Source organism: Astatotilapia calliptera, chromosome 6, assembly GCF_964374335.1.
Source record: "Astatotilapia calliptera chromosome 6, fAstCal68.1, whole genome shotgun sequence".
NCBI classification, from domain to species: domain Eukaryota; kingdom Metazoa; phylum Chordata; class Actinopteri; order Cichliformes; family Cichlidae; genus Astatotilapia; species Astatotilapia calliptera.
In genome coordinates, this window is record NC_137427.1 from 18363363 (window position 1) to 18382877 (window position 19515).

The 19515-nt window shown below is 42.5% G+C and overlaps 2 protein-coding genes across 7 annotated transcripts in view; both read left to right on the forward strand.

Annotated features, from left to right (window-relative positions):
• The first annotated feature begins 382 nt into the window (after nucleotides 1-382).
• LOC113024085 (uncharacterized) lies at nucleotides 383-9899 on the forward strand. Its single transcript, XM_026170726.2, has 18 exons — nucleotides 383-852; nucleotides 1213-1362; nucleotides 1606-1724; nucleotides 1811-1994; nucleotides 2155-2267; nucleotides 2357-3563; nucleotides 4630-4754; nucleotides 5872-6130; nucleotides 6376-6503; nucleotides 6605-6701; nucleotides 6821-6943; nucleotides 7234-7406; nucleotides 7578-7675; nucleotides 7867-7994; nucleotides 8216-8396; nucleotides 8556-8700; nucleotides 9396-9472; nucleotides 9857-9899. The coding sequence occupies exons 1-17, from the start codon at nucleotides 456-458 to the stop codon at nucleotides 9468-9470; spliced, it is 3702 nt and encodes a 1233-aa protein (XP_026026511.2). The 5' UTR covers nucleotides 383-455; the 3' UTR covers nucleotides 9471-9472; nucleotides 9857-9899.
• A 2255-nt stretch (nucleotides 9900-12154) lies between these two features.
• rbfox2 (RNA binding fox-1 homolog 2) overlaps nucleotides 12155-19515 on the forward strand; it is a 43457-nt gene continuing 36096 nt past the window's right edge. For 5 of the 6 annotated variants that reach the window (XR_013909668.1, XR_013909669.1, XM_026170733.2 and 2 more), the window contains exon 1: nucleotides 12155-13469. Coding sequence is in view for 4 of the 6 variants with exons in the window: in XM_026170733.2 (XP_026026518.1) it covers nucleotides 13218-13469 (252 nt within the window). In the remaining 2 variants the exon portion in view is untranslated. The remainder of the gene's footprint in view (nucleotides 13470-19515) is intronic. The other variant, XM_026170740.2, reaches the window with a different exon arrangement.

Genomic DNA, 19515 nt, shown 5'->3' on the forward strand with positions numbered 1-19515 from the left:
CAAGTCCGCAAGAAACAAAACATTTCACAATAATATTTCATCAATTCGAATTTTAAAGTAAAAATCAACTACTTTGATAATTAGGTAATATTTTAAGTTTGTATTTAATTTCATAAAAAAATTACAAAATACTGAGCTTCCAAAATGTTCTGATGTCTTTGAGTTTCAGGAATTGTTAGAAATGACGTTAAAAATTACCTAACATACTAAAACTGATGGACCATATAATATAACCTTAAAACAATAACAGCCAGACTCACCCAAAGACTTGCAAACATATTCATTCTGGTGCTAACGTTATCAAATTTCCCATCAAGCCTTTCGCTCGACAGCCTCTCTCGCTCTCTCTCTGTGCAGGCTTTTTAATTGGCTCGTGCTTGATGACTTAATTGATCACCTTCGCGTTCAGGTGAGGCCCTCTGCGCGCACGCGGGCAAGAAGCGTCCATTCCGGCGATGTCTTGCAAACAGAAAAGAGGAAAAAGTATATTTTTATTTGTGGCAACTGTTTATTTTTACGTGTTTCAGCTGTGTTGTTCAGTAAGTTTAGGACAGTGGGAGGATGGTTTTACAGCTACAGAAGGGGAGAGGATTAAACAGGACAAAACTCCAGCTGGACAGCACACCGGGACAGGATATGGTGATCTGCGCGAATCTAACGAACAGAGACTTCACAAGCTTCAACTTCAGCCTGGATCTGGAGAGCCACACCCACATCTTAGTGCACAAGACCTTAAGAAGTCAGACGTCAAATTTGTGCCCGAGAGTTTGTCTTGGAATATTGGGAATGTTAGCGTGAAACCAAAGTCCTCGACTCCAGAGTCTGTACATGGACATCAAGCAGATTTTACAGGTTAACCTCAAACTCTCATATGTTATTCACAGGTGGTTTATGTGGTGAGTAAAGGCTGGCGTTTATTAAGCCTTTAGTTGCTTCAGTAGGAATTCCTTTGAGTCAGTTTGGGTCGGGTATAGTAAGGATACCCATATAGCTGCAGCACACCTGAAAACTAAACTGTGAGCGACTTGCATTCTGGGAAATGTAGGGCGCAGCCAGCATGAAGGATAAAACAGTCACTTCTGCTTCTGCTACACATTTCTATCATTAACAAACAATACCCAGCACATCTAATGACTGCTATGCCAAACTGGGTGGGTAATTTAAAGACAAGAACTACATCTTTGATGTGTATTTGGCTTTTTAATCCTCTAGGTTTTCAGGGGGAGGTTTTGGGCCTATCCTCTGAGTCCAGTACACATTTTTCTGAGTGGCAGGCTATGAGTCCTCTGGTGGAGTGTGATGATGATGTCATGGTCTTCACTGCCTCCGGTCAAGGATTTGCACACCTGTCAGTGGACAGAGGTAAGTTTGTGGTGTTGGAAGACATGTCTTGTGTGTTTTTTTTTTTTTTTGTTTTTTTTTTTTGTTTTTTGTTTTTTGTTTTTTTTTTTTTTGTTTTGGGGTACTTCTTTTTATTTATTTTATTTTATTTTTTTGTGCCATTATACCATTATATTCAGAGGGAGGGCTCACCACATGTGATTTCAATATATAAGAAATTAAAAAAACAAACCCCCCAGTTCTTTACACTTTTTGTTTCTACAGTGGGAACCTCTCCGATCTCGGTGTTTCAGTTGCCTCCATACTGTGGTTACACTCTGAGGACATCGTGGAGTGACCTTGAGATGATGGTGCCATACGACGCCTGTTACATCACCCAGGAGGTACCAGCAGCAGCGTTTGACGCCCATCATCGTCTCTCGTGGTCTGTGTTAACTGCCCCTGACTTTGTCGTGCTGCTTTCTGTCAGAATAACAGTTACATGCTGCCCCTGCTGTGGTGGGGCACCCCGCTGAAGCTCTCCTGCCCAATTCGGATATCCATTCCTACACCCTTGTTCCCTCTTTCACCACCCTCAGTCTTCTGCTCCTCCTTTGGCATGGCAGTGCAGATACATGCACAGGAGAAGGATATACCTGCATTGGGAGTGAAAGGTTTTTTGTTTTGTGTGTGTATTTTATGTAAAGTTAGGAGATAGCTTAATGCTTCTGGTCTTGAAGAATAGTGGAAATTTATGCAATTTTTAAACACTGGTGGTTTTCATTGTCAATTGAGTAAAAAAACAAAAACAAAAGTATGTTCAATGTCTTGCAGTGAATGGAGCTTTGCATCCATTTGTATCTGAACAGTGTGCGTACTATATAGACTCCCAGTCTGAGGAGCATACTTTGTTCATCTACTCCAGTGCTCCTTGTTTCACCAGTAGAGTAAGTTTTCCTATTTTTAACTGGATTACCAGACTGTTTGCTTGCAATAATATCTGCAACACTTCTTTTAATTTTTTCCCCCCCCACAGGATGGTCTCCAGCTTGAGCTTGTATTTGGTGATAATGAATACATTCTCTCCTGCCCAGTCACTTCTTGGTTCCCCTATGCACCCTCTACACCTTGGTCTCCACCTTTGTCTCCCGACAACCCTCAGTATCCCAACATCCCAGATCCCGTTGGACCTTCCCCTCCTCCACCTCCAACCCCAGAACACGGAAAATTTCCGGGCTATCCTGACTACAGCTATCCTGGTCTCCAGTTCCCCCAGCTGCCCCAGTTCCTCCAGCTCTACCCTCCTGGGCCACAAGCCAAAGAGCCACCTCAGCCCACCGGTGACAGTCCTCCCGGTTACCAGCCCAATTTTCCTGGGAAGTCACCTTATTCTTTTGGCTCCTTGAAATATCCACCTTCTCACTACCGTTCTCCAGTCATGGTGCTGGCCAGGCCTGATCCCAATCCTCGTCCACTTGAAAATGGACAGTCTCCACATCAAGTGCCTAATTTACCTCCTCAGTATCTATTTGATTACTCCCATATGTCATTCTACTACCCAACAGTGACACCAGCTACAACCACACCACCTCAAACCACCACTACTACTGTTCCTCCACTTACAAAACCAGCCAAACCTCCATCACATCCTCTTTACCCTCAGTACTATCTTCAGATGCCTTACTATCCTGAACCAGTAAACCAGCCACCTGTTCCTCTGCCTCCTGGTCCACAATATCCTCCTCCATCTCAGTCTAAACAGCCTATAGGTCCTCCAGCTTCTTCTTACAGCTCCTATTATGGTTATTGGCCAGTGTCCTACCAAAAACCTTCTGCTGCTCCACTTGACCCTTTTAAAACCAGGGGTTACAATTTTCTCTCAAATCTGTTTTACCTACAACCAGCTGAATCTCCAACACCTGCCAATGAGGAACCTCAGAAACCAGTTCCACAAGAGATCTGTCTGCCTTACAGTCACACAATATGTAGCTCTTATCCTTACCATGTTTATCATACTCTCTACCCACCACACTACATTCCACCCCACCCCCCTCTGCCTCGGTATCCAGAGACTCAACCACCTGTGACGACACCAAAGCCTTCCACCACCACTACTACTCCCCCCACCACAAGCTCTACAACCCCAGCTGGGCCCTCTCCATGGACTCCTAATCTCCAGTGTATGACTGGGAGGATGGTTGCTTTCTTGCCTTTTACTCACCCAGACTCTATACAGGTCAAAGGTTGGTGTTTGTCCAAACATAAGAGCTCTTTGTGTTGGCAAGTAGTTAGATAAACAGACTAGCTGTGACACTTTATATTATTTTACTGCCAGCTGCCTCGGTTAAAGAAGAAATCCTTAGTCAGGTATATTTGTGATTTGAGGTGCTGTTGAAGAAATCACAGCAAAATATACTTAATATTTGACATGTATGTTTATTTTATTTTTTAAACCATAACTCTAACTCATAACTAATAAGTATTTAACTAGGTGTCATGTTTGCTGCATTAGACATACAAATTGTGCGATTACTTAAGGGGGGAAAAAAAACCCAGTGATGTATCCCATGGTGGTGGTCAGAGGGCCCGGTGGCGCCAGTGTCCGGCAGCCTCGCCTCTGTCAGTGCGCCCCAGGGCAGCTGTGGCTACAATGTAGCTTGCCATCGTGTGTGTGTGTGTGTGTGTGTGTGTGTGTGTGTGTGTGTGTGTGTGTGACTAAATGTAGTGTAAAGCGCTATACAAATACAGGTCATTTACCATGTAGAAGTCTCAAACTTAGTAAAACTTATGTACCAAAGATGAAACCTACAATGGCTTTAAAGAATTTATTAATTTTTTCCCTCAAAGATTTAGTTTTTTCTAGTGGAAGGTTCGACACAATTTGTCTTCATCACTTTTTGTGGAGGCAGGGGCGCACTGACTCAAGTATAATTTCCTGTGGAAATTAATTTCTAACCAGGCTCTGACCTGTTTAAATGTTTTAACATTTAAACCTTTCAAACACGGTGAAACATTGTTTGTTTAGCTTCCGTATGTTTTTATTGTTGCATTCATAATTAATCAGTTATAGTAAGGTAAGAATTTAGAATCTGACTTTCAGAAAGAACAAGCTGGTTTGTTTATTTTTGTCACCAGAGACATTGGAGAAAACCATGGTTTTAAAATAAGCGTGCATTTACGTCTGAAATAACGTAGCTTTTACCAGATGAGCTTAGAAACACTGTCAGTATGTTTGAATCAGGTTTTACTTTCAAGATGAAAAATGTATGTAATCTGCAGTTATCTAACTAATATTGGTTCCTACTCCAGACCAAACAAACATCTGGACTTTCGTCTCCAGTGTGGCTCCATTCTGTGGGTACATGCTACAGATGACTGAGGGCTTTGGGGTAATTCTCCACTCTCCTCTGCCTGCCTGCCACAGCTACTTACAGGTGGGATCAGTGCGTTTAGTCTGTCATTTTTGTGTTTGTTGTGGGGTTTTTTTTTGCATTGTTGCTTTGTGTGTTTTGTAATGGGAGCATAGCACACTGATTCCCAAAATGCCAACTGTGTGCATTATTGAAAATGTCTAACTTGGAAAATAAGGCAGCCGTTGTATGTCTTTTAATCGCGTAATGTTGCTGATGATGCAATGTCCAACTTCAGGCGTGTAGTCATTGAATTGGAATGAGACGTCAACATCGGTCAGACACAACTTTAGAACCACCTCCTGAAATTTTGTGTAGGTTCAATTTATCCATCAAAGCAGTTCTGACTTGTTATGGCATTGACACCTGACCTCTATCTACTCAGATTGTAATGGTGTTTAGGTGGGTGTTGTCATACTAATGAGCCAAAAGGATGCCAGGTTCCAGCAGGTTAAAGAGAACACAGCATTGTAATGACATGATCAACGATCGATGTTTCCTTCACCTGTCAGTGGTTTTGTTCTTGTGGACGATTGTTTTGGATATGCAGGATAAAATGGCACATGCATTTAAAAACAAGGCAGCTCAAAGGGAATCCTTGAGTACTGTGATACTGAGTGGTATCACAATGACAGACTGACAGGAAAATTATTCAAGTGTTGGTTAAACTGTTAATTTCTGAGTCTGTTGCCTGGTTGCTTTCCATTTTTCTTTTGTCTGTTAAATTTTCATTACTCTATGAATAAATGGATGGGGGGAACAAATGCACAGATGAACTGCAGTCCTCTACAGCAACATGGCAAGATATAAAGCTATTTTGAATTGCTGATGATGGCAGTTTGCACCATTTGTGTTGTCACTACAGCAAGTCCTGCTTGCATATAGAACACAGCCGGGCAGTTCTTCCTAGTCAGCAGCGCATATTTATGATTAATCCCATATGGACTATGCAGCACTGGTTCTGCATGCATCTGTGTTGGGTGGAGTTTTTTTTTTTTTTTTTTTTTTTAAATTAAATATGTTCTCTGCAACCCAACTGCTGAACTGTTTTGTGACCTCCACTGGCAGACTTTATTTTTGAATACAGGCGCTTGAAACCATGCGTGGTTGCTCTTATTGATTTTGATTTCTCTTGCTGTAGACTCCCACGACCATTTCCTTACCTCTACGGTTTTGGGACTTCTCCATGGCGCAGTACAGGACTGTGGACCTGGAGTGCCCATTTCAAAGCCCCTCTGACAATCTTGCTACAGATGCCCCACTACCCACACCAACCCCACCAAGCACCACCAAGGATGGGATCGGCCCGTCTGCTGTTCCAAAGCCTAAAATCTTCTGCTCTTCTCATGAGATGACTGTGGAGCTCCCCTTTGGTCCCATTTCAGAAATAGTTGTTAAAGGTGTGTGCGTCTGTGTGGTGGTGTATGCGTTCCAGGTGCATATGTTTGCCATCATCTCTGCATGAGTTGACTACTACATAGTTCAGGGGCTTTGGTTTACTGTGAGTGGGAGTGGCAGACTTGGTCTTTATTTTGACTGGGGAGTGCTTAAACGGAGCCCCTTACGCCTGCTGAGATCTATAATTGTGCCGCTTTAAAGTGCACACAAAAATAACTTGTTGTGCGTTTCCAAATGTATTTTTCAGACATCAAGGGGAACCAGATGAACCTCAAGGATGCCCCAAAGCAATGTGGGTACTCTGCAAGCAAAGGCAAAGATGGCAAAATCCATTTGAATCTACAGTTGCACTCACGCTGCCACATGAGTGTGCAGGCAAGTATTGACTTGGATTTCACACTGAGCATATGACCTTTTTGTATAATTGACTATTTTATGTGCCTATTAACTCTGGTATAAACATTTTTCTCTAAAAGGGTACACTATACATCATCACTGTCATCTACATGACACTAAATGGCAAAAAGGAGTCTCAGTTTTCCTGTCCGGTTACCATCTCGGGGCCCAGGCAAGGTAGATAGACTTAATATTTACTCCTCTGAAAGGCTGTTCAATTTGCCAAAGGTTGTTTTCTCCTGGCCATTCAGAGTTATTTTAACTGTGTGGCTGACATTTGTCGTGCTGTCCCTCAGAGTGCAACCTTCCTCACGAACAGCATCTCCCCTGTGGATCCAGCTCTCTATCCCAGACACAGTGCCTCTCCATGGGCTGCTGCTTCAACAAGCACCCCCCTGCCTGCTACTACCCCATGGATGGTGAGCTGCAGTCTGCGTCCCCACTGGCTTTTTCACACCACTTAGCTGAGTACATTTGAGATGTTTTGGGTGCAGAAATGTAAGCGCTACAGCTGCTGGATGTGTGAAGAGGGATATTCAGGGCCAGCGCAGCATGATTCAAGCTGGCAGTGACACAAAATGTGAAAAGGGTATAAGATACCTTGGGTCTCATTATCAATTGCCTCCTGAGATTTCTGACCTTTGGTTCATCTGACCTTTACATAACTGTGCATGTGTATCTGTGTTTGTCTTTCTGCATCCCCCTCCAGAGTGCACTATTGACCGCCACTTTGTCTTCTCTGTGCCTGCCTCCATCACGGAGCCCCCTCTTTCCCCTGCCCTGCTTGTCGCTGCCGGCAACTTCACCTGCAGACCTCAGAAAGTGACTTCTGACTACGCCTTGTTTAAGATCCCGATGGATGGCTGTGGGACACGCAGAGTGGTGAGATTTGACCAGTGCACAAATTTACTTCTAATATTTAGTGTTTCCTATAGTTACTAGAGTGCTGATTTAATGAGTCTATAGCTAATTGGGGAAAATAATGAAAAGTCCAGTTGTATTCCATGATTCCTTTGGTTTGCATTAAGAAATTTCTTTTCCCCGTCCTAACAGATGTTGGGGGAAACTGTTGTCTATATGGTAGAAGTCATCAACATGGTTCAGGCAATCAGCCTCAACTATGGCACTATCACAAGAGATTCTCCTGTCAGGTCAGACCCATATTTACCTTTAATATGCCCACAGTGTTCACAGAAAGCTTCGGTCATGTCACTGAAGGATGGAGTGAATAACTCCATGATGGACAGTTTGGTGGATGAATAACATGCAACAAAGATGAAGAAATGACAAATGATTAAACTGTCTAGATATTATTTATCACATCTTCTGTCTTAATTCTCAGGCTGCTGGTGGAGTGCAGGTACATGCCAGGAACAGTTCTGACTGTGAGCTACATAGTTAAAACTCCCACCCTCGGTCCTGAAATTCAGTCCTATGGGGCATTTGGAGTTCAGCTAAGGATTGCTGAAGGTAAATTGTACTAATTTCAAGACAAAATGCTTTTTAATATCAAATAACCATTCAACACTGGTTGGGATGGATTGGAAAAATAATTGAATAACAAACAATTGTGGGGGAAATTAAATATTTAGGCAGTGTATGAATATCTTAAACTGCATCCAGTTCAGCTTTGAGATCTTGTGCTTGCTTATGAAAGAGTGAAATGCTATTCCTATATACCTACACGGCAGATGACCAGTACAAAAGGTACTACCCACAGTATCACCAGCCCTTGAAGATGATGCTGGGGAAGCCTCTCAATCTGGAAGTGCGGCTCCTCAACTCTCCAGATCCCACTTTAGTTCTGCTGGTACACTTCTGCGTGGCCTACCCCCGCTCTGGAAAAGCTGTGTGGGTGCTGCTGTACAATGGGTAGGTTTAAAAATGTGAAAAGAACATAGGAGGGGAAAAAACTGAGCTCGTAGGAGGAGGAGAGGTCCGTAGGAGTATCAAAACTTTCTTCTCACAAATATTTGATTTTTACATGGAAAGTAAAACGTGTTATCACATTGGCTCTCATCTATTCCACAGATGTCCCAACCCTTTGGACCCAGCACCGCCACAGGCTGTTCCATCGCATCCTCAGCCACTTTCTCCTGATGCTCAGACCCGCCGCTTCACCATCACAACATTCCAGTTCCTTCCTGATGGTGAGTTTAAGGATCTGGATGAAGAGGTAAGCAGGAACACAGCCACTTGAGTTCTGCATATAATGGTTTTGGGCTACTCTATAGGCATGTAAATACTTCTGTAGACATAGGATTGTTTGTTAAATTGGGATATGACTTTTTTTTTTTTTTGATGCCATGGCTTTGCAAAAATACACCTCTGTTAGCTCAAAGCTTACAGAGACACAGACCTGCATGTTAAAATCAAACTTGAAATGATAAACATGATTTCATAATGTCCTGTGACATAACAGTTGACATGTATACATGTACAACATTTGTTCTGGATACACTTATTGGGTATAAACTGTTTTAACACATGTTAAAAATTACAAGTGTGACTCCTTGCAAGGAAACTGTAAAGACATGAGGGGTGACTCGGGACTCTTGCACAGTACAGTATCCAGGCTTCCTGTCTTAATTTGGTTAAAATGTGAACAAATGTGTGCTTGTTAGACTCTCTATTAGTGCCAGTTCAGATGAGTTATCTTTTCATCTAGTGGAAACGTGTTGTCTGAAGACGATTTGTGGCTATATCTCTAAATCTCTTAGGCAGCATTCCTAATGAGATGTGGAGGAGCCATTTTGTAAGCTGCAAATTCTGGCCCCATCTCAATTGCCAGCAGCTGTTTGTAATATTACGCTGCACACTCTGGAGACTGGACACAACATTAAATCCTGCTCTACTTTTCTTCCCTCTCAGATCTACTTCATGTGTTCGACTGAAATCTGCTCGCCACGTGATGGTCCTTGTGTTGAAGGATGCTTTGGCCAGTGACGGTGAGGATAATTAGCGCTCTGTCCTCAAATCACCCAGCACACTCTTGTGAACTCGGGTGGATCGCAACAAAACTGCCATGAATGAACTCCTTCACAAGCCGCCTACTCTCCGAGAACAGCCAGAGAGCCAGTAGTAGCTACAGTTCCATATGACAGCAGGACAATGTTTTAGTAATGAGGACAGTTTTGAATTATTAATTCAGACGGAGCCATTTCCTGTTTTTTCAGTTGCACCACAGTAAATGCATGAAATTAGCCAAGATGATTGTCTGACTAGTAAAACAGCTGTTTACGTCTTGTTTATATACTTCAAAGTTAATTTCTTAACCATTTCTTTGCCCCTTTTTTTTTTTTTTTTTTTTTTTCTTCCCTTTTCTTTTTCAGGCCTCAGTCATCACTCGTAACTACCAATAAAAGCTCTCAAGTAGCATGTGTGGGTTTTTTTTTATTTTTATTTTATTTTATTTTTTTATTTTAAACTGACAGCCATTAGCTTTTACAGTAGGAAGTGGCAGTACATCAAAAAAAGTGGGAGGCAACTTTGTTTGGACATGCTATCATTGTGGAGTACTCTAAACATGTGCATGTTTAGAGCAGGATGACTGGAGGCTATGCACGAAGAATGAGGTAGAAACCTCAGCATGGACAGAAATGACATGCTTGACCTCATTACACAGTATCCAATTTTATTTATAAAGCACTTTAAAATACCCAGCACAGGAACAAAGTGCTGTACAGAAAAGAAGTTAAAACAATAGAATAACAGAAAAAACCAAAATAAATAAAACACAAAATTAAAACAGCCCTATATTAAAACAAAAACAAGATAAAACTGCATCGAATCAACTAAAATAAAAACCAACATCTCACGGTGTCAAAGGCCAGGGTAAAGAGGTGGGTTTTCAAGAGTGACTTAAAAACGGATAAAGAACTGGCCTGTCTAATCTCTAAAGGAAGCTCGTTCCACAGTTTGAATGTGAATGTTATTCATGATTATTATGCAGCTTCAAGTAGTAATACAACTGTGACTGAACACATTCTACAAAAAAGCCACCATGTATGCCAGGGGAAACCTTCTGATGGCACTTCCCAACTCAATTTGAGTACTTAGTACAACACCCCCCCCCCCCCCCCTCCCTCCCTCCCTCCCTGAAAGAGGTGTCACAAATGAGACCCAATGGCAAGAATTGGACTGGCAAAGCCTCCAATCTGGCCCACTGGACAACTTTGGAGAATGTAGTGGTGGACTTCTATTTTGGACAAAGCATTACAGGTTGTTTTTTTTTTTTTTTTGTATGTAGACCTTCCCTACACCCTGATAATTTCTTGATTTTTGGTACATTTCTAAGCTAAAAATTGTATGTAAATCTGTCAGCAGAACTCTTCTTCTACTACAGCTGCACTTCTTTATCATGTAGGAAAAACTGAGACATCCTGTTAATTTAAATTATTTTCCTTATACTAACTGTCTTGGAGATTGTATATTTTAGTTTCTGTACACTCAAAGAAAGGGGTGTTTCACTGGTCTGACCCACATAAGATTAGCCTGCAATGTAAATGAGTTTGACATCCCTGGTCTTAACACTTTGTCTAGCATTCACACATGTGCCGATGGATGCATTAGGGCCAGCTTGGTTCAGTAACCTGCTCAGATATACACTGACATGCAGACTAGAGGAGCTGTGGATCAATCCATCATTACCACCTCAGCCACAGATGCTCCAATGTCGCCCCACTAATAAGGGCTGAGCTTCGAGTTTATTTAATAAGGCACAAATCACCTAAAAGACCCTTTTAGGTGCAACTCACAGTAAACCCCTGGCTCTTGGTGTCCTTGGGCAGTTGTCTACTTTACTATTAAGCTTGAATTTTATTATTTTTGCATAGAAACTAACTCTGAGAATCCACATGTGAAAATGATAAATGTAAGGCTGCAGCTGTCTGTGTGGCATAAAGGCTATAAAGCATGAGATCCAAAAACAACCGTTGCATATTCTTAATGATTAAAATGCTAAACCTGTGCATTGCGGTAATGTGCAAGGGAGACTTTATTGTGCAGAAGTCACTCAACTGTGATTATAAGTGTATATCCCGAAATATCCAGTTATCAGAGTTGGGGAGGGAAAACGAGAATGTCTGCAAGGTAGAGTGGGAGGAGTCATGGCTCCTGCAAAAGGTTTTTTTTCCAAAATAAATTAAACTGGGACTATTCAGGTCAAGCGACTGGAGATTGTGCTGAACCAACACATGTAATAAACCTCTGCAAGTCTGCTCTTGTTTGTATTTTAAATCGCTACAACAGTTCCCCTTTGAAGTGCTCCTTTCCCATGGTACCCTTTGACCACTGGGTGTCATCCAAGCAATAAAAATGCCAGAGGAACATAAGGTACTCCATGCTGCATGACTCACAGCTGGGCTTGTGTGAAGACCTTGGCCTGCGTATCGGTTGTGTAATGAGTTAGGCATGAAATCTTCCCGAGCAGCCCACCCCTTTCAATATTCAGCCATGTAATGTGGCCAACATTAAAGAGCAAAAACTTTTATTTTGAAGAACTGCGCACAAACAAAAATGTGAATAGTAAAAGCAGCTTACAGTTACAGTTTTATTTTTTGGGGAGAGGGGTTGAATTGTAGTGCGTGTCGCCCCTTCTCTCTCTCACACACACACCTCCCCCTCGGTGAAATGTATGGAAGCACTGCGGCACACTGCGTGTATTTTGTAGGCTGCATGGCTGCCTGGCTCTGCGTTCAAAGGCAAGAGCGGAAGATAGGAGGAGGGGAATGACTACACCAAGAGAGTAGGAGGAGGGTGGAAAGGAGGGAGGGAGGACAGTTTCCTTTCTGTAACACACACGCTACATGAACACACCGGGAAAGCGGAGAGCGGAAAGAAAATAATAAGCGAGAGAAAGAGAGGGAGAAGGAAACGCTGCAGCCCCGGCGTCCGTCCGTCCGCCTGTCCGTCCTTCGGTTGGTTGGTTGGCTTTATTGTTTTTGTTTTTTTGGGGGGAGGGAAGAAGCCGTCTTTTCTTTAAGCGCAGACTTGCGGACTAACATGGGAAGAGAGAGCTCCTGAGGAGGATTGACTTTCAGTGAACCTCTGCTCTGTGGTAAAAGTCTGTGGCTAACAGGGAGGAAAAAGGGCGACGGGGAAGACATGTTGAGGGTTTTTTTCATCTTGAGGTTGCGGTAGGGTATTGATGTTGTGCTCTTAAAAAACACACAGCTCTCCTGGAGTGGGGTTAAAAAAGAGAGAGAGAAAGAGAGGGGGGAGCAAATGGAAACTAGGCAGTAGGCTAAGCTCAGGAGCCATTGTTTTGATCGGTGTTTGTTTAATTGGCTTGTTATGATCTGAAATAACGTAGGCCTCTTAGGCATCCCCGCAGTAAATACATACACGGTCAGCAGACAGGGGCTACACAGCTGCAAATTAGCCCGACAGAGCTGCTCGCATTACAGGGGACTCTGTTATGAAATAACAGGGAAAACGGTGCTTGTGTGAGATTTCCTTTTATATATATATATTTTTTTTTTTCAAGTGACATTTTTTAAGCCAGGCAGCCAAAACATTTCCAGATACATCAACTCACTGGGGGGGAATCATACAAAGGCCCAAAATACAGTGAAAGCTACTTGGATTATTAAAAGACTGTTTTAATCCCTCCGCCGATTTAAGCACAGAGGTGCACTAGATTAGGTTATTTTAGCCCCGTTTAGCTGAAGAGAGGGAACAAAAGATTTTTAAATGTTAATGTCGACCGACGTTGCATCCATCATGCTGCCTGTATCCCGGGGTCTCATAGACCGGGATAGAGAGCTGGACCCCATGGCCGGGGTGCATCCCAACCCCGGTGGCGCTCCTGCAGCTGTTCGCGGCATGAAGCGAGGAGACCCGGAGCCCGACGGACAGACAGCGGCGGCTCTGGTGGACTCGACCGGCGCTGAGTGCAAGCGTCCCCGCATCGACGGCACAGGAGGAATGGGCGAGGTTGGTCAGGTACAGAGAGGATTGTTTTTTGTTTTTTTCTTTTTTTTCTTTTTCCTAATACAATAAGGCAAAGACGGCTAAACGCAATCGTGGTGCAAGGCCAGGTTTCTCTTAATAATTTGGCCTATGCTGTTAATGTAATCTCACGATTTACCGGTGTTTCAGATGCGTGATCAGTGTGATAGTTGCGGATAGTTTAGAGCTGTAGCGGAGGGCCCAGCACACAGGCCTGTGACTGCTCATCCCATTACCAGCTGTGCAGGAAATGCCACCACAGCTGTAGATGACTCTACATGCTGTTTGAAGATGGAGCTGGATTAGTAACAAAGTAACTCACTGCGTTAACTGGACTGTTATAGATGCTACGGTGAAGCTCAGACAGTTAATTTAAAGGGGAATAGCAGTAATCCGGTTTGTATTGGCCTGGTTCATAGTTAACTGGTTAGTTATTCGAAAACCTGTCCAAAGATCATCTATGAAAACCCAGACAGCCCTGGCTGAGGGTGAAGAATGTAAACACATCCAGCATTTTACTACACCAAACACGAAAGAAAACATTCCTATGTGGCATAAGTGTGTACAACATTTGCTTTACAACGAGTCAGTGTCCATATCTGACTGTTTGACCTTTTTTTGGTGGGGGGGCAGACTGCAGGCTATCTAGAGTAAACAATGATCATTTTACCAAGGAGCCTAAACCTCATCAGTCCAATTGCCTGGATCCTAACACCCCTGCTTTTATGAGCACCACTGCTAAAATGGACTAGCAGTCAGCATAATCAGTTTGTTGTTGTTTTTTCCCCCCTTTCCCTCATTGATCCCAAAATGGTCAAATATTGTTATTAATAGAGCGTCACATGAGGACCCGAAGATGCTCTGGATAACATTAAAGTGGATTATGTAGGGTGAAGTACTCCAGTGGAAGACAGAAAGCTATTTCTCCATTGCTGAAAGCTCCAGTAATGGAGGTGAAGTGGCTTGTTTGCTCCAGTTTGGAAAACTAAATGGCTGGCTTTAACGTCGTCCTGCTGTCAGTCGAGGGAGTGCTGACAGACACGGCTAGAAATGTAATGCACTTAAAAACAGATGTGCAGGGAAAAGAGTGTGTGTGTGTGAGAGAGAGTGGGAGAGAAGAGCACGGATCAATAGCTTCAGCCCCTAAAACGTATTGAACGTGAACTGGCTGGACAGTCCGGAAATTAGAGTAGGAGAACCCCCTCCTTCCCTAGATGGTGCAGGAACAGATTTGCCCTATCACTGGCAGCAAAGAGGCTTTGTTTCCAGCTAATGGGATCACATCTCAAACTGGAGGGGGCATTATAACCGCACTGATCCCTGAGATCCTTATTTAAGGCCCTGGATTTTATGGGATGCCGTCACACAGATATTGGTGAAAACCAGATGAAGCTTATATACTGTAGTCCATTGTGTAATGCTCCTATTAGTGCACTAGAGAGTAATTAAAAACATCTTCCAGCCCTATATTTTTATATAGCAAGTGAATTTCTCTTCTAATGCTGTCATTGCAGGTCTGATGAAGTCAAACAAATAAAGGGCAGCCGTTAGATTCATTTCCAACTCCACGTTAAGTGTCCTAAAATAATCCTTCTTTGGACCTTTGTCTAGCTCAGGGGTCAGCAACCTTTAACACCCAAAGAGCCATTTGGAGCCGGTTTCCACGCAAAAGAAAACACTGGGAGCCGCAAATACTTTTTGACATCTAAAATCAAGATAACACTGTATATATTGTTTTTTACCTTTATGCTTTGTGTGAACAACTAAGGTGTGTTGCTTATGAAATCCATGAAGTGCTACAGAGAAAATTACATTTTGTTTATGTAATTAACACATTTTGAACTCTTAAAGAAACATAACAAAAGGAAAGACACCCAGCTGAACTAAAATGATCCAGCAAACAAAAACTGTTGTGAGCCGCCACCCTTATATCGCCTTTGGGATTTTGGAGCACTATGCTGCTGAAAAAAGAAAAATAGATATTTGCAAAATTCTGCCTAAATATGTATTTTACCTGGTTAATGTGTATGACGGGGCGTGGTCTAGGAGGACGTACCTGAGCGGCACCCGCAATCGCGCCTCGCCGCCTTAACCTCTGTGCCGTCTATGCTGTTGTTGGTATGTGTCGGGTTGTGAGCTGAAAAGCTACAGCCGGCTGTATGCGTACAGCAACCGTGTGTGAGAAGTGGTCAATAAAGATATGCTGAACATATGTTTGTTTACAAAGGGACTTCTGCTCCCGAACCTCTGCGCACAGCATCTGCAAATCGGGGCTGTACGAAGTCACGTCATCTTTACGCAGGGCTGTAAGGTGTCATCTGTGAGGCGTGAGCGGTGTTTGTTTTTAACATAGCTCACGATTGAGAATAGCTGCTGTCATAATGTGGATCCGAAGATCCATAATTAGCCTACCTGGGGTTGAAAGTCTCGATAAATGCACGGCGTTTCGGCGGGTTAACCGGCTTCCGCGCTTATTTTGAGCCATGGAAAAAATAATAGAATATAATTTTATTTTTATATTTCAATATCACAATAATCTTCCAATTTAGAACTACAAATTAAAAAAGATCTAACATAAATAAAATACACTTCAGCTAAATACTTCAAATTTATTTTCCCAAACCACGCGGAGCCGCACTATACAGACTAAAGAGCCGCATGCGGCTCCGGAGCCGCAGGTTGCCGAGCCCTGGTCTAGCTCATCACTTCATGCTGTGAATCGAGCTGGTTTAATTCCTCTGCATTTAAGGTCACATTTCTTTTAGACTGGATTGGCGGCCCCTCTTAAATAAAAAAAGTGGGCGGAGCTTCTGTACTCTCACAGCAAGAGCTGAGATGGCAGTTTTCGAGATATCCCCTGTCATTGACATCACACAGACCCAAACGTAAAAAATGAAAAAAAAAAAGCAGTCTGAAACTAGAGCACCGAGCTTCAATATTAGAAATTTTGAGTGTTAAATATGATAGCACACCACTGTGACACTGTACATATGACAGAAAATAAGAAAAAGCATACGTGGTCCTTAAGTTTAATATTCATACATTCTGTACGTGCAGTTTCACCACTTTTCTATGTTTTCTCATTAAACATGTGCAGTCTGAACGTTTGAAGACATGAAATGTGACCATAAACTTTCTTTCTGACATTTTGCAGACTATAAAAATTAACCAGTAAATAATGTCATTAAAAAAAGTAAAAGGCAGAAAATTCATCCATAGATTTATATTATTACTCCAAAATCTCCACTGGGTTTAAATTTTTACCGTTGGCCTTTTAGGGAAAACAAAAAATAACAACCCTCATCTGTACAGACCATTTTTCCACTGTGCTTTGTGCCACATGCTTAACGAATTACCCCCCTCCCCCCAGACTCAGTGTGTGTATGTAAAACACTGACGTATTTTTATACCTCTTACCCGCTGACACCATTAAGGTTTCAGAAGCAAACTGGGGTGGGTGACGTTCAGTTTTCCTTAGTTCCTTAAATCGGGACGCTTGACTTTCCAAGAAACGTCTATAAAATCACAGAGAAGGCCGTCTGTAAAGCTAATCTTCAGGAGGAGGGTAAATACTGGAAAATGTTACAGCATCTGGTACCCTGGCTCCTGCAAAGCACGCTGTCTCCCTTCCTTATTTTTTTTTTCCATTCTTGATTTTTAAAAAAAGTCTTTATTGCTGACGACACGGCAAGAGTTGAACTCTGACCTGTGAAGCCAGCAGAACAGGGGTGTGGTTGCGGTAGAGAGAGAAAGTAATTTATACCGCTGTGGCCTAATAATGGGATCTTTCCCGTTTGGTTATTGACACTGCTGTTTTTCTCATTAGGCTCTGATGTCATCACAGTGGAGTGGGAGGAAGTGCTCTGTTGAGTCAAAGCTACAAAGTAGCTACAGAGCAGCAGTGCGTTTATAAATCGGTGCAGCAAGCAGTGAATGACTGAATGCTCAGCTAACGAGGGCAAATAAAGCCAGTGAAAGGAAGAAAAAAAAGAAAAAGGGAAGAAGAAGCTGAGTGCTTTCAGCAGTATGAGTTCAGAGAAATTAGCTACTGATTTCCTGCCTCTGCCGTTGCCCTTCTCCGATTTTAAATGAGCGTGCTGCTCTCCCCGCCAACCCAACAACACACAATCAGTCTGTATTGCATTCCAGTGCAGCACCGGGGAAGTCCTGCATTTTTCAGGGTGACAGAGGATTCATAACGGCACCCTGCATCTTCAGCTCTGGTCAGATTTTGGGAATTGTCGAGAGTAGCTTGTCGGCTTCAATATCCATCTGGCCTGCTGCTGAGCGGCCCGTGTTTTGTTGTCACTCTGCGTAGGAACCGGGGCTCTCTCTAACCTAATAAGGTCCTGCCTGGGGCGACAGCGCTGAGGACAAATGACTTGACTAGGACGTTAATGTAGGTGGATCACCCTGCTGTACTTTCATCTCAGCCCCTGCACTGAAATGGTATGAAAATGTCAGCAAGAAAAATGTTCTCTTGCAGCCGGTGGAGAATATTTGTTTAGTTTTTGGGACCCTGATTTTCTGTGATGAATTGCAAGGAGAAATCTCTCGACTGATTCATGTTGAAGACCGGCGGTGTTTTGAGACTTGGCTTTGGGGGGGAAATTTGATGTTGCTACAGTGTACTTATCCTTATATTAACTTCAGTCTGGAGACTTTACAGCATTTCTAGTGTTGATGGTGTGTAACAGTGTATCAGTTCATGCTTATTTGAAAGGTAGACATCAGTCTCAGTGTTCGAGAATTTCCCAAAACGGAGCTATTATTGCCTTGTATTACCCAGTTTTTGCATAATATAATATCTTGGGGTGATTTTTAACCATAGTACTAAAAAGTTATTCTTTTGAGCTACCAAATTGTGCGGTTAGGGGATTTACCAGGATTTCTGGCTTTGGATGGGGTGTAGTGTTATACTGATGTTTATTTAAACATTGCTCTTCAATCTCTATTTGCAAACTGCACAAAACGGTGCTATTATGGTCTTTCTCCCCTATTAATAAATCATTATATATAAGTGTATAGTGTATAGTAGGGCTGAACGATATATCGCATTTGCGATAATATCGCGACATGATCAAGTGCAATTTTCTAACCGCAAAGGCTGCGATTATACTGCGATTATAAGGCTGTCCAAATTACTACCATATCCCAGAATTCATAGCGCGGCCCAGCCAAACTCCAGTTTCCAGCAATGGCGGCCGCTACTAAGTTTTAAAATTACTCATACTAATCTTTCTGGGTCACAAAATAAACTTTTAACATATTTTCAGGCGAGAAAGTAGTTGTGTAAACATCAAATATCTGCTCGGTTTATCAAGATATCCCATATTTGCAAAAGTGCTTCGACGTTTTCAGAGGCGTCTGCTACCCACCAGCTCGACAGCTAGCCGGGAGCTCGAGGGTTACTGATGCGGCCGAGAACGGCACAACTCCCGGCACATCATTTTCAGATCACCGCGGAGTTTCGCTGCTCGGGTTAAACGTAATATATAAGTCACTTAGACAACCTAAAAATGTTATTGTTGGGCTTTTTTCAGTGTTTTGTTTGTTCGTGAGTAAATCGGTTTGGCTGAGATTAAAGTTATTAGATTAGATAAAATAAAACTTTATTAATCCCCCGGGTGGGTTCCTCCTTGGTTTTCACACAGCTGACTAAACGTCAAACAGAAAACTTATTAAACAGAAGTATGAGACAGTCGAGAATTTACACCAGTGTCTGGTTATATTTTAGATAGCAAGAAGCAGACGGCCGAGTTTATTAAACTCCACCGAGACAGCGGTGACGCTAATCAGAAGGCTAGACCGTCCAATTTCACGCCTTTAAACTTTAAAGGCGTGTTTGTGTGTGTGTTTATACAATTGCTATTATGTTTGCACTTTATGTGTAATGTTACTGACTGCAGAGATCAGTAAGATGTGTGTATTTTTTATTTATTAGTTTTATTTATTTAATATTATTTTTTAATTGAATGACTGTCCAGTAGTTCACAGATGTCGAAAAACTGAGTGTGGTAAAGCCACTGATTTTTTTTTA

What these genes read in the sequence shown, in the direction of transcription:
- LOC113024085 (XM_026170726.2), top strand. Translation starts at nt 456, where the DNA reads ATGTCTTGCAAACAGAAAAGAGGAAAAAGTATATTTTTATTTGTGGCA. An exon ending in ACCTGCATTGGGAGTGAAAG is followed by an intron (nt 1,995 to 2,154) that starts GTTTTTTGTTTT and finishes AATGTCTTGCAG; the next exon opens with TGAATGGAGCTTTGCATCCA. An exon ending in TCAGCTAAGGATTGCTGAAG is followed by an intron (nt 7,995 to 8,215) that starts GTAAATTGTACT and finishes CCTACACGGCAG; the next exon opens with ATGACCAGTACAAAAGGTAC.